This window comes from Delphinus delphis, chromosome 6 (genome assembly GCF_949987515.2).
Source record: "Delphinus delphis chromosome 6, mDelDel1.2, whole genome shotgun sequence".
NCBI classification, from domain to species: Eukaryota; Metazoa; Chordata; class Mammalia; order Artiodactyla; family Delphinidae; genus Delphinus; species Delphinus delphis.
In genome coordinates, this window is record NC_082688.1 from 64,009,128 (window position 1) to 64,024,350 (window position 15,223).

Consider the following 15,223-nt stretch of genomic DNA (forward strand, 5'->3'; position numbering starts at 1 on the left):
AGTAACTCCTACAAATTTGCAACCAAATAGACCAGAACATTATTCCAGGTTGGGCAGTACAGTGACATTTCTCTACATTGTGTGGGGGGTCAGGGGTCAAGAAAAAGATATTAACAGACTGAAGAGTGGGATGAAACTAACAACAAGTAAAACATAATTTAAAAAGAAACAGAGTAATTTTACTATGTACAAAGTACTTCTTACATACTGTACCAATATTACCAACACCTTCTCTTTTCTCCTAGTACATCATAATTTCATTCCACTTTCTGGACCTCCCTCATGCCAAAGATTCATCTTGTAACCACTCCATGTGATCATAATTCCCCACCTTCCTCCTCAGATCCCACCTTAGATAAAGACTGTGATGGTTAATTTGATATGTCACCTCAGCCGGGTTTGATGTCCAGTTGTTTGGTCAAACACCAGCTAGATGCTCCTGTGAAGGCATTTTTTTGTTTTTTAGATGGGACTAGTATTTCAATCAATTGCCTTTGAGTCAAGCAGATTACCCTCTATAATGTGGGTGGGCCTCATGCAATCACTTAAAGGCCTTAAGAGAAGACTGAAGTCTCTTGAAGAGGAAGGAATTCTGCCTCCAAACTGCCTTTGGACTCAAGACTGTAACATCAACTCCTGCTGGAATTTTCAGGCTGCTGGCCTGCGCTGCAGATTTTGGATGTGTCAGACCCCACAATTGCGTGAGCCAATTCCTGAACATAAATCAATTGAATCAATCTTTCCCTTTCTCTTTTTCTCCCCCTCTCTCTCTCATAATCTATATGTATATAAATTATATACATCCTCTTGGTTCTGTTTCTCTGGAGAACTCTAAGACAGAGATGAAAGAGCAAGGGAAAATTATTATTATTTTACATAATCAGAATGTATCCTGAATTAAGAGACAGATTTACATCTTTTTTTGCTGTTGGTGGAAGTGTGTAGAACAGGGTGAACTATATCCAAGGAGACTGGATTCAAGGCTTTGAGAGCCAGAACATACTTGATGTGTTTTGACTAAAAAAGAAACACACATTATGCCCTCCAAGAACCATCGTAACAGTCAACACAACTGTGGCAGCGTAGTACCACAGAAAGGACACAGTATTGGGGATCAAAAAGACTTGAGATCTTTATGTGTGTTTGACCAAATTTTTGAACTCCTGACCATCTATAAAATGGAGGTAATAAAACTTAGTTCATTGGATTTTTATAAAAATTAAATGAGATTTATGGAAAGCGGGTCCGACCTACAGTTAACACTCCAAAAATTGTAGCTGCTACCGTTATTATCCCCACCATTAATACATGTGTAATATTGATGCTGCTTCGTAAGTTTCCATGTGTTTACTTGAAAACCATTAAAATGCCAGTAGATAACACAGACCAAAAGGCATCAACATAATAGTGTAGCTAGATGTTGTTACAGTAATCACAAGAGACAGAATATCTGATGTATTTCAGGCAATATGCTAGTACCTCAGATACCTAATCTTATTTAATTCTCACCATAATGTGTAAGGATTGTTTCTCAAAGAAGGCAAAGTAGAATCAGAAGAGTCAAAGAACTCTTTTAAGGTCACACAGCTATTAAAATGTTTAAAACAGAAATTCCAACCTAGGTGTGTCTGACTCCAAAGCCCATGTTCTGTGGTCCTTTCTGTACCACCACTGACTCCAAAGGCCAGTCATTAGCCCGTACACAGGGAGCACAACTGTTCTGTTCATATTAACATGCCTGGTGCCTTCCTTAGTGCCTGGCACACTGTAGACACACACTACACATTTGAATGAAAGAAGGAAGGAAATAAGCCAACAGTTCTCCTGGAAGTTGTTCTCTCCACATCTCTGGCCAAGGACCATGTATTTGTCATACTTGCCTGGATGGTGAATGAAACAGGTTCTTGCCACCTTCTCCCATCCACAAGAAAGCCTTGGTTTGTCCCGTCTGTGGCCACAAAAGTAAAGCGGTCGGTGCGAGAGTGCCCTCCCGAGTGCCTGTAGGTCACATGCCCGCTGTCCACGTCCAGCTGAGTGAAACTGTGTGGAAGCTGCTTTGTCCCCCGCAGGTAGAGCTGGCCGTGTCGTGGAAGCTGGGCCAAAAGGAAGGTGAGGTTCTCCGCTGGAGTGTCAGGGTCGGTCAGCTGAAGGAGGTCAGGGGAGAGGAGACCCGTGGCCCCTTCAGCCAGTCTCAGCCCCTTGTTCCTGGTCACCACGGGTAAGGCTGTGTCCACAGTCTCCAGTGTGATCTCAAACACCCCAGGCTTGGTCTGCAGTCCATTGCTCACGATGAATCTGGCAAAGAGAGGCAAGGTAGCCTTCAACATGGATTCTTGTGTCACCATCTACTGGAATGAAATGATAACAATACACACCTTTACTAAAGGATATGTCGTGTTGGGACGAAAATGAAAACTCAAGGGTGGATCTTTCAGGAGGACACTATTCTATCCATTAAACCAATCACTAGGTAATGCACAAATGGACCATTCTAACTCCCAAAGTATTTTTTCATCAACATTGATGGTAACTCACATGAAGGGGCAGAGTGTGCCAATGATATTTCTCAGGCTTGTCAGTACTTAGTGTAATTCCTTGCCCCAAATAGGAATTTCACATCCTTTCAGATCCACTGCACTAGTTTGAAGAGTACACTCATTTTATATATATAGACTTTTGCAACTGTATTTTTTGGTGAGAATTTAATAAGCTAAACTTTTTTTTTAAACATCTTTATTAGAGTATAATTGCTTTACAATAGTATATTAGTTTCTGCTTTATAACAAAGTGAATCAGCTATACATATACATATACCCCATATCTCCTCCCTCTTGCGTCTCCCTCCAACCCTCCCTATCCCACCCCTCTAGGTGGTCACAAAGCACCGAGCTGATCTCCCTGTGCTATAATAAGCTAAACTCTTAAGACTGATCATCGGAAGCTCATCCAATAAAATGCTGAGTGGGCTAAATTTGGCTAATTCACTCAATTCATGTACTTTTCTTTGAGCTTCCACATTTGCCCCTGACAAGATATGGGGGAAAGCCATTAGATAACGATTATTCCCCTGCTTTAAAGAAAAGAAAATTAGAGCACAAGGGTTCAGAAACGTGGCAGGAGATCATAAGGCAGGTAGGAGACAGAGCTGGGACCAGGACCCAGGTTTTCTGACCTCACACCTTTTGCTCTTACAGAGTTTTTAATGAATGCTGGTTTAGCAGTCCACAAAGAAAGAGTTGTGGTGCCTGAGTACCACTGCAGACCTACAAAGAGAAAACTGAGATGATACAAATCCAAGGCGAGCAAAATCTTTCTTACAATCGCGGGTTCTGTGATACCATAATGTGCTTCTGATTATATTGATCACTAAATCACATTCCACCCAGCACTGCCAATCTCAAAATTAAACTAATTGAAATGATCTTTAGAACATTTCAACATGTAATTTCTATTTGAAGGACAATGGAGACCATCATGAAATTAAGCCCACAGAATGCACTATTAAAACTCCAACAAGTTAGGAAATCACTACTCAAATGGAACTGACACATTCACCGTAGGCCAAAGAAATGTACTTTGAAATAATCACAGAGTTGTGTCTATTCGTTTTTCTCCATGTACCAGGTGCTTGAAATATTCATGGGGGAGAGAGATACTCTTATATTCCATGGATGTAAACATGTCTAAAACGGTTGCAGTGGCATATAACATTAAATTATATAAGAATTTACTTAGGAGGTTCTTTTTCAAAACTAGAGAAGATATGGGGTTTACCTTTACTTTACTAATCTGACAAATGTGACTACCAAGTTTTTCATTCTTTACAAAAATGTGTGTCTTATCCTCCAGGGTTGGAGGGTTGATGCTTTGCTTTTGAACATGAGGGAACCTGAAACCAGGTTGTGTGGGCGTCATGTAGCAACCAGCCTGCCTGAGGAGAAGGACTCAGGGAAAAAAAGCAGCTGAACAAAAGGTAAAAGATGAGTTTGGCTGATACAGATTTTGCTTTGAAGGCTAGGCTAAAAATTTTGAGCTTTCAAATTATCTAGTTGATAAGACTGCCCACAAGGAAAATAGGATGTGATGCATAGAAATTCTTGTCTCAAAAGTTAAAACTGCTAAGTGAAGTACTACAGATAAAGCACATTTTTGACATTTCACACACCTTGTCTTGTAAAGAATATGACCTGGTTTTGTCCACAGCATTATTTTTACAGTTTGGAAAAGAATACTGAATTAACTTTAGAATTGTAGATTGAGCAAAATCACACAGCTTCCTTAAAACAAAACAATACATTTGGATAAATATATTCTAAGCAAAGAGGGTAATTTCGTTGCTGGATCATGAAGTGTTTGCAAAATTCATTATTTTTTAAAAAAGGAAAAAAAAGCACACCTAGAAAAATATTTGTGTGTGTACTTCAACTTTTTACTTACTAGTCACCTTGACAGTTTCAAAGATCAAGCGATATACATTTTTTAGGTACAAAAATCATGGTCTGTTTCTCAGGGGCAGCTTTTCGTGGAATTATGCCTTTATTCCACTGTTTTCCTGTTAACTTTTTCATGTTTCCTCCCTGGAGCCTATCATCTGACCAGAGGTAAAATAAGGAGACTAGGCATTCCCTCAGGGCCTCCAATTTCTCCTTTTTTCACTTAACCCCTCCAGAAACACGTTTCAGGCTTCCAACTTTGCCCTCTTTCACAATAAAGTGGCTGTCTATTCCCTACCAGATCCCTATATCCACACATGCTCTTGTGGAGAGTTTTAAATTAGCCATTTAGAGTTGAGCAAAAATTTAAGCCAGAGGACATGTATTTCTAGTATTAGCATTAATTGTGGAATTCAAGTCTTTGTGCCCCATTAAAAGCAGGTCAAATACTGGTGGAGAAGAAAAAAGAAGGAAGGGGAGAGGCAGCCCTCAGGGGCAAGGAGGTGAAGGGGGAGGCCCAGCGACTGCCACGGGCTCATCAGAGGCAGTCATTTTGAGTATCAGATTCTGACTTTCTTCCCTGGAGACTGAATTCCAAAATGCCCAACAAGGTCCTCCAAGCTCAGTCTCGAGGCGGCCGCATTTATCCTTGTGTGTGTGACCCGTGTGGGGGGCACTGAAGTTTTCTCCTGATCCAGGTGGTCCATCGCAGACTCCTCCCTGCCTCTGATGGGCATTTGACCATGTCGGAAACCGGCAGCCTGCCATCAGACAGATGGGAATGAGGGCGAGCGGGAGAGGGACCATGTAAGAGTAAGAAATATGTTTACTGAGGCCAGCGTTCCCAGCTGGGACCCCAGGGCAGCTGTCTGCACTGACTGAAAGCTAAGAAGCCAGTGGTGAAAAGGACACAATGTCTCAACAGGACTGGATCACACATATCATTCCACCTTCACCAGTAACAATGCAAACTACTCACAGGCAGAGAACATTATCAGAGAGAGAGAGACAGGGAGGATGGTCATGGTTGGCTTCCCAGTAAAAAAAAAAAAAAGCCTAGCAGAACCAGTGAGACAAGGTCAGTGCTTCGTGTCTACAAAGGTTGACCAGATGATCTTACAAATGCTGCACTACCACCCCCCTCAAAAGAAACCTTCCAAACATATTTTCAAGTTCTAAAACAATAGTGCCATTGCTGTTATGGCATCCACTCCAAGCTTAAGAAGCTGGTGGTATCGAGGGAGCAGCTCCTTCTGTGGGTCCCATTTCCTTTATTACCACCCCCCTCCCTTGAGAAGAGACATAGCCAAGATGACCACTGTCTCATGAAATTTGAGGAATGACTCTTAGATTTGTCTGGGGTGCCTGCCTGGTCTGATTTCACCATTACCATGGTGCTTTCAAGCTTTCTGCATTTCCTGGCAATAGAGTTGGCTGAAGAATCTGCCATCTGTCATGGCATTTAAAAGATAAAAATGGAATCATAAATAGAGCCAGTTCTTCAGGAAAAAAAAAAAAAAAAAAAAAGTCCAGCCGGCATGTCAAAATGGAGGACATTAGCATGTTCTTTTAGTCCCCGGCTGCTAGCAGCTGAAGTCAGCTTGCTAATCACTTGGTGTCATCTGTCCCAGAATGCGATGCCAAATCTTTCTTCCAGGCCAGCAGCACCAAACAATACAGGAGAAATTTATGATTCACAAAATAGTTTTGCAGAAGGTAAAAATCTGACCATGAAACTCCCCCGTTTAATTAATGCTGCCATAGCTTACATTAAAAAGAGAAGGGGGAAAATTCTCTGCCGCAGAATTTATCTCTTCTACCCAGCCAAATTCCTTGCCAGATTTAACAGCAAGCAACATAAATTTAGGTGATTAGATTGGTTGCATATATTTAATTTTTAAAAAGCACCATAATCACACTTTCATTAAAACAGGCTTTCAGCTTTGGTTGAGCGCCACTTGACAAACAACACAGCAGTCGATGATTGGGTTAGTGAAATGACAAGATTAAAAGGAGGGTCTTCAGCAGATGCTAGGCTCTTCCACTATAAATATGTAAAACTGCTGGCCAAACGTCAGAATGACACATTGAGAAGGTTCCTTCCCACAAGTACAAATTGTCCACAAATTTTTGGTACAACCAGGTATAATGGAAAGACCTCTCCAAAATGAGATCTCAGCCCAAGTTCAGCTCTGATACTTACTTATGTCAATTTAGGTGACTTTCTTTGTCTCTTGGAAACTCAGTTTTCTCATCCATAAAATGGGAGCAAGACACCTCTCTCAAGGTGGTGGCGTAAGGCTTAAGGGAAATGATATACACACAGAAAAGGGTCTAGAACACTGCCTGACGCATTACAGGTGTTCAAGCAATACTAGCTTTCCTAGATATAAATGAAGGGATTGGATTAAATCAATGCTTTTCAACCCTTGTTGTTCGTTTACTGTCTCTCTATGGACCTGTTCCCTAATCTTAAGTCATTCAAACACCATCATCACAATTGTTGCCATTTTCTAGTATTACCTGTACTCTTATTACCTACTGTTTTGTTTTATATCAACTCACTTTTCTGCTTAAGTAAATGTACTTGAAAAGAAACCTTTTAAATACTAAAAGCTCAAAGTTTTCACTCATAAAAACTTAATCACTACAAATACTATAAAAATAAATACAGGAAGACAAACTGTTCTTCATTCTAGCTAGATATTGTTGGCCAATGGCTTAGAGCCTGAGGCCTGTACGCTCTTTGCTAAAAAGGGAAACCAGTTAATATTGAAGAGCTGCTAAGTACATATGAGCACAGGCCTGAGACTTCCTTCTAGAAACAGAAGGATAGAGAGAATTAAAAGGGAGTAGTTTCCCACTCTTGAATCCCTATTATTTATTGTCTCCTTCCTGTACCAGCCCACATCATTCTGCATCTTTGTATCATTGATGGTACTAATCACTCATTTTAGGAAATAGAACCACAGATTTTTTGCTAAAAGAAAACCTCGCCCAGAAGCTCAGTGTGCAAAACAAACTAAAAGTCAAACCACCAAAAAACTAAACCAAACAAAGTTATCTCAGAAAACTGGGATGTGAGCTGCAGAGTCCCACCAATTCAGCCCCTTCATTTTCTGTCTCTGGGAGGCCCTCAGAAGCCTCCTGTAAATCTTCAAACTCCTCAGAACATACTTGGAACAATGGACTGGACCAGACTGGAGATGGCTAGTCCCAATAGCATCAGAATCACCTAGAGAGCTTTTAAAAATACAGATTCCTGGGCTTGAAACTGGACTTACCAAAGTCGCCTCTCTGCGGTAAGGCCCAAGAATTTGAATTTTTTAAACCTCTCAGGTAAGTCTCTTCAGAGTCTAGAAAGTTAGACATTCCTGGGGTGAATGATTTCTAAAACACCATCTAGTATGACTCTCCCTGCATGTGAATTAGGAAACTGTTATGGTATCACCAATCCTCACATTAGGGATTTTGTTTTTCATTTTCAGCTCATCACTACCATCTGATTAAGACCTAATTGTTATTTCTCAACATCTTTACATGTTCATTCTTTGGCTTCACCAGTAGGATCTCTGGTTTCTCCAATACAGTCATTAATGTCTTCAACAGACTCTCCCATAGGCGTTGACAGGGGGAAGCAGGAATGGACAGGAACAAGAAGTCCCAGAAATGGGTATCAAACGAAAAGCCCTGAATCTGGTAGACCTAGGTTAAGCCTAGAAGCATCCACCCTCCATTAACAAACAGGAAAAACAGAATCATCATTGCTCTTTATACCTTCTTTCCTCCAAGGTTAATCTTAGTGGTGTAAAGATTGGAGAGAAAAAAATGGGGCCAAGGAAAGAATATAGTAAACAATGATAACAACAAGAATGACAACAACAATAATAACAGTACAAATAGAAACCAATATTTATCTTGTTCTTCCTACGTGCCATGTATTGTTTTCAGTACTTTATGTACACAAGCCCATTTAAACCCCTCAGAAACTCTCTGAGGCAGCTAACATGAGCATCATTCCTTTTCATGGAAGAGTTAATGCGAGCACAGGAGAATGTGTGACTTGACGAAAACCAGAGATGTGATGTAATGAAGGCAGGAACTGACCCCAGGCCTATGCCTTCCCAAGCCAAAGAACCAGTGGGAAAAGTATTCCCCACTTCTGACGTTTCAGTTAATACTGAGCAACACTCAAGCACTGAATTCGTTATTGAGAGAGTGACCAACCAAATGATTATCTGCTTGTTAAGAACACTTGTCAAGGGAAAAAAGAAGGTATTAGTTCAAACTCCCCTGGATTTTTTTGTTTAACAGTTGAACTATCCAAATCATCTTTTCAAATCATCATTCCAAATGCCAAAAAGGGAAGCAAAATCATCTTTACTGACATTTAAACACTGTTTATCATAGCAGACATATTGAATTTAGATAGATAAGATATATGATAGAGGAAAGTGGTATTTGGACACGGGTATATCAGTGTAATTGATAGTTTATGGGAGCCGTTCAAATAACACAGGTGTCTGTGACATTTATGTTATTTTATAGCATTCTTTTGAAGGTTGTTTTCTGACATGGTAAAAATTATACTGGAGGCCAGAAGTCCTATGTGTATGGAAAATGAATCAATGCTCTCAGGGCCTCCTTCTTTTTTTTTTTTTTCGGTACTCGGGCCTCTCCCACTGTGGAGCACAGGCTCCGGACGCACAGGCTCAGCGGCCATGGCTCACGGGCCCAGCCGCTCCGCGGCATGTGGGATCTTCCCAGACCGGGGCACGAACCCGTGTCCCCTGCATCGGCAGGCGGACTCTCAACCACTGCGCCACCAGGGAAGCCCCATGGCCTCTTTCTTAATTGGTAAAATTCAGGGTTAGATGTGTACCATGGTCCCCCAAAGGCTAGTCTAAGATTTCCGGGTTCTCATCCCAGCCCTGAGGTCCTTGGGGAAACTCAAGTTCAGCCAGCTTTGCAAACTGCTAAATGATAGATCCTCTGCAGTTTTTCTTGCTTTCTGTGACTGGAAACAGATTTCAGTATTTTAAATGAATGTAGACCTTCATTAATGTTGTATCTTTGCCTTTTCAACAGATTGTTATTCCTTCCAGTGATTTATTTGATACAGAATCCTTGAACAGGTGCACAGCCCCCAATTATAACACGGTTTCTATGGGGAAATACGATCCATTTTATGGCAACATGATTTATGATGTAGTTACCAGAACACATTGTGTCAAAAGGCACTGTCTGCTTATGCCAAATGTTTACTAGCAAATTCCTTTCCCTCAGATAGAAAAACATACTCAAAAAGAGGTAAATTACTTTTCCGCAGCTCTCATTAGCGGGGATCCTCAGGTCTTCACATGTCTCTTCATGGAACAGCTTGCACTGAGATCTGCTTAGGTGTTTATTTTTAAACAACGAGCCCTAATTTCTTGGCTGGCTGCTGTCATTTTAATTGTGCACCTTTCCCTTTCATCCATCGAGGGAGTGGATGAAGAGCATACTCACACCAGAGCTGGAAAAGGACCCATTTTTTCCCTTCGTCTTTCTAAGCACTAATCCAAAGAAGGAGTTCTGAAAAGTTTCCTCAGGGCTCACCTGAACGTGTCTCTGTGGGCAGCTGCCGTGCTCTTATGTACGTAGCAGACTGTCTGTCCTGCTATGTCCATTTGGCTGAAGCTTGTAATGGGGACCCCAGGATAGCGGACGTATTCGACCTGGCCATATCGCGGCGGGGAGGTGATGACGTAGAGAAGTTCCTCAGGCTTGTCTGTTCCGTCCACAGCAAGGAGGGTGGTGGTCATCAGGAAACCTCTGTCACCTTTAGACACCGAAAGTGGTTTTGCCCGGATGACAATATCACCTGCGTGGCAGAAGAGGTTGTGGTCAAGAACCAAATTTTTAAAAATAAAATGTCCAAGGTGAAGGTAAAAAGCAAAGGTCAAACTGTGCAGAAGTCAAAACTAATATGACATAGCAAGATTTCTATAACAAGGATTAATAGAAGAATTCAGCCAAAGACACGAGCAGATACCACAAAGAAGGCGTAACAATATGGCCAACAAAGGCACAAAAGACGCTCAGTCTCATGAATAGTCACAGAAATATAAATCAAGATCACAGTAAGCTGTCATCTTGTAACCCTCTGATTGGCAAGGATGTAGGAGCCTGATGATACCAAGTGTTGAAGAGGACGTAGAATCTTGCATATGAGTCTGGTAGGAGTGTAAACTGGTACACAATCTGGAATTATTTGTAAAGAGTTGGATACTCACCTATGCCTTGACCCAAGGATTCCACTCCAGCTGCATGCTGGAGAGAAACACATGCACTTGTACCCAGGAGATCTGGGCTAGAATGGTCATGGCAGCACTGCTTGTAACTGAGAACAATGGAGACAACCCAAATGCCTTCTCAAAAGGTGAATGTATAAACAAACTGGTCTATTCATACAACTGAATTTTGTACAGCTGCAAAATAGATGCACTAGAGCTATATGCAACCACACAAGATGTAGCTTATTAACATTTATTAGCTGAGTGAGCAAGTCCCAGAAAAGTATAAACAAAAGTAAGAAAATTAACACAAAATTCAGGATGGTGGTTCTCACTGGACATTGGAAAGAGCACATAGGTAGATGTTTGATACTGTTAATATTCCAGTCCTTGTATGTGTGGTGGCTACACAGGTGTTCTTATGTTTAAAAGACTATGAATGGGGCTTCCCTGGTGGCGCAGTGGTTGAGAGTCCGCCTGCCGATGCAGGAGACACGGGTTTGTGCCCCGGTCCGGGAAGATCCCACATACCGCGGAGCGGCTGGGCCCGTGAGCCATGGCTGCTGAGCCCGCGCGTCCGGAGCCTGTGCTCCGCAACGGGAGAGGCCACAACAGTGAGAGGCCCGCGTACCACAAAAAAAAAAAAAAAAAAAAAAAGACTATGAATGAGTGTCTGAATGAGCAAAGGAGAAGAGGATCACACACAGACAAAGGATACAGTGCTTCACAAACTAAGGATTATAATCCAATTTTGCTCACCTGAGGTTCATTAAAAAAATCACAACTAAAATACTATAGAGTTTCTACTTTGTACAGTTACAGGGTTAAGGTATTGTCATATTTCTCAGGCTATAAATGAGGAAACTAAGGTGTAGAAATGTTAACCAACTTGCTAATGATTACACAATTATGAAAGGTGGAGCTTGAATATCTGACCCAAGAGCACAAACTCAAACATTTTATTATTTTGCGTCCTTTCTTTAGTATATAAGGAATTCTTGAAAACTAACACTAAAATGGTGAATATCCAAAAGGAAATGTGTGTAAAATAAATGCCAAGTCATTTCTGAATTAAAAATACAGTCAATAAAACCTTGAAAAGATATTTAGTCCTATAAGGAAATAAAACATCAAGGAGGTATAATTTTACCCCAGTGTTTCTCAATGAGGGACAATTTTGCCCCCCAAGGGACATTTAGCAACATTTGGAGATATTTTGGTTATCCTATCTGAGACATGCTACTGGCTTCCAGTGGGTAGAGACCAGAGATGCTGCTAAAAATCTGATAATGCACAACAAAGACTTCTGCTTTCCAAAATGTCAATATTGCCGAGACAGGGAAACCCTGTTTTAGATGATCAAATTGGTCTTTTTTGTATACTATGCTTTTAACTCAAAATGCTATGCAACTTATGTCCAACCTAAGAATCAATGACCAACCTAATTTTAAATCAAAACCTGAGCCCCAGATTCTTCACAGGGAGTCAAGATGAATATATCAAGGAAGTAAGAAGAATGAACAAGGCTGGGGAAATAAAAATCATGCACAGGAGGTTTCACCAGGAGCAGAAGATACAGCTGAGTGGAGGAAGAGCATCTAGGTTTAGCCTGAACCCAACTTTTCAGCACTGTAATGACAGAGTATGGATCAGGGTCAACTATAGACAATGTCCTTCTCAACTTCTCTCAAAGATGTCCATGTCATTTTTGCCACTGCACATATCAGAAGACACAGCACAATGGGAAGACATAATGTTATTTATAATAGCTCCCAAATGGAAATAACCCAAGTGCTCAATATGCTAATATTAGTGTTGATTTAGTCTAACAATTCAGTATAGTTTCATTTAGAGATGAACAATTATGGCTACAAAGTTACACTGCAAACTGAGAAAACTGATGCTAAGGAAGGGAGGAGGGAGCAAGAAGGGAGGGAGGGAGGAAGGAAAGAGAGAGAGAGAGAAAGAAAAGAAGGAAGGGAGGGAGGGAGAAAGGGAGGGAGGGAGGGAGGGAAGGAGGGAGAGAGGAAGGAAAGAGAGAGAGAGAGAAAGAAAAGAAGGAAGGAAGGAAGGAAGGAGGGAAGGAAGGACAGCAACAGTGAAGGAGGAGGGGAAGGAGAGAACACTGTACAGAGATAAAACACCACTACGTTTAAAAAAGAAAAGAAATTATGAACTTCTGAAAATGTTAACAGGTTAATGCATCTACCTGATGTAAGTTTTCACAAATACTTTTAGAAAATAATCACGTGTCAATTGTAGCAGAGACTAGTGAGGCACTCACCAGTCTCAATGCCTTTTCTTCCTGGATGCATTGCTCCAGTTTCTACAGCCCAGACTCCTTAATGTGGCCCGTGACTGCAGTTCAGCCACAGGTACCCTAACTCCAAGCCTAGCCCATGAAATTCTCTCATTATCCTCCATATCTCACTCTCAAAGTGACTCCAAGGACTTCCGAGACAAATGATCCCCTAGCAGGAAAGAATCTCCAGGTGGCTGCTTGGAACAGAACTCTCCTCCACCATGCTAGGGAATGCATCTCGGTAAGGCAATGACAGGATAACCTGCCCTAATACATTAGGTGCATTTTACTTGTATTACGTTTTGCCTGGACAGATACTTATGATGAATGCAGTCTTACTTTTGCAGAGAGAAATAAATGTGTACAGTAACACGTAGCTTATCTGAGAGTCACTTATTAGACATCTTCAAGGAAACAAGCAAATAAAATATATTATTATACAGCCCCAAAATAAACATCTGAAAATCAATCAAGCTAGCTTAAAATTTTTCTTAAAAAAATTCAGAACTGTAATTTTACCATATATATGAAGTAAGACTTTTACTGTACCTAAGCATCCAATTTAATTTAGCTCTGAGCTTCCTGGCAGCCAAGGCAAAAAAAGAAAGCACTGTCAATCAAGCACATACTGAGGATCTAAGACTATGCTTGGTCCTGGGAATATATAGATCCTGGACTATACAGATGAATGAGATAGGATCTTTACCCTCCTCACATAAGCTCTAAGGAAAAGTATGGGGTAGTGAGTGACATGTTGGGAATCAAGGGCTTACACTCTCCCTTGCTGAGATTCCTTTCCAGTATTTTTTTTTCAATCTCTTCCTTCTGCCATTTATGTGTTGCTGAGTCCTATCATGCAAATGGTCTTTAATTAATTCAAGAAGATAATTATCTTACAGCATTCTCCCTTGTCCCTGAAGAGTATTGTCAGCACTTCCAAAGTGAACAAACAACCTCCAACCTTTACAATAACAAAATTCCTTTCTATTATTTTTTTATTTTAAGACACATTTATTTGTATTTCCTTTATTATTGTTGTATTGAAAATATTTTTCCTTTCAAACTCTGTTTTCAAGTAATAACTCAATCCCTGAAGATAAAACTAGAGTCATCACATTGATTTGGTAAAATTTTACTTAAAGCTTAAAACCCTGACAGTTAAAGTAGCCTGTGCAGCCATATTGTGGGCAAGGCTGGGCTTTTAATAGGCTTTTTGAAATACTGAAAATAACATGAATTGGCTACCCTCATAAACCTCACAGATCCCAGGCAAAGCAAGTGAGGAGTCAAAGGATCAAATCATAAATGATGGAATTTCAAGATAGAGGATGGAAGGAAGAAAGGAAAGGAGGGAAGGAGAAAGGGTGGGAGAGAGGGAAGGAGGGAGGGAGGGAGGGAGGGAGAGAGGAAGAGAGGAAGAGAGGGAGGGGAAAAGCTTTAAGGACTTACACCAGCTCACTTCCGGTTGTAAAAGTTGGTTCCAATAAACCCTGACAGACATGCTTTACCTTTTCCCATATCCTTGATGGTGATGTGACAGTCAAATGCAGGGGACCTATTGTCACCGTCCCAGAGGTAAAAAGTGAAGCTGTCTCGGTTCTGGGAATCCATTGCGCCGGTGTGTGTGTATCTCAGCAAGTTCAGATCCACTTCTTCCTGAGTGCATTTCATGCCAGGATGGAGAGGGACCCAGTCCCTCCCTATCTGAAAGGTGTCAGAATTAGTCAGCTGCCCAGGGTTTTTTTCCCCCCACGTTGTGTCAGTGGACATCTTCCATATCCTCTGAAAACTTCCAATATGAATGATAAACTCTAGATTTAATCTTTTGCCATTCTGCATCATATTTTCCATTTAAAGAAATATATTAAAACAATTTCAGGCCTTGGGGAAAAAACGAGCTTTAACCAAAGGATTTTTGACAAAGTCTTGTGGCAATTCAACTGCAGTGCTATTTCCAAGGTATTTAACACAAGCAATCATAGCTGATTAAGTATTTCAATTATTGAGAGCAGGTGGGTAATCGAGCTGTTGGAATTGATTCTTTAAAAATTAAATGTGTCTCATTTGGGGTTTCCTTTTTTGTTTTTAGTTCTTAGCATTGTACAACTAATAAAACCTATTATTTCATACTGGTTTGTCACTGGGCTTATCTGAAGTAGATAAAACATAAATAGAATGGGTGTATTTACTGTCCACACAGTTTTAGGCTTCCA

At 40.8% G+C, this 15,223-nt stretch overlaps 1 protein-coding gene across 2 annotated transcripts in view; it reads right to left on the reverse strand.

Moving 5' to 3' along the window:
- Positions 1 to 15,223, reverse strand: part of FREM1 (FRAS1 related extracellular matrix 1) — a 153,315-nt gene that overhangs the window by 37,392 nt on the left and 100,700 nt on the right. Inside the window, exons 22-24 of one of the 2 annotated variants that reach the window (XM_060013462.1) lie at positions 14,519 to 14,714; positions 10,032 to 10,296; positions 1,881 to 2,295 (exon numbers count right to left, since the gene is read on the reverse strand). In XM_060013462.1, the coding sequence (XP_059869445.1) occupies positions 1,881 to 2,295; positions 10,032 to 10,296; positions 14,519 to 14,714 (876 nt within the window). Of the gene's footprint in view, positions 1 to 1,880; positions 2,346 to 10,031; positions 10,297 to 14,518; positions 14,715 to 15,223 lie in introns of those variants that run through there. The other variant, XM_060013463.1, reaches the window with a different exon arrangement.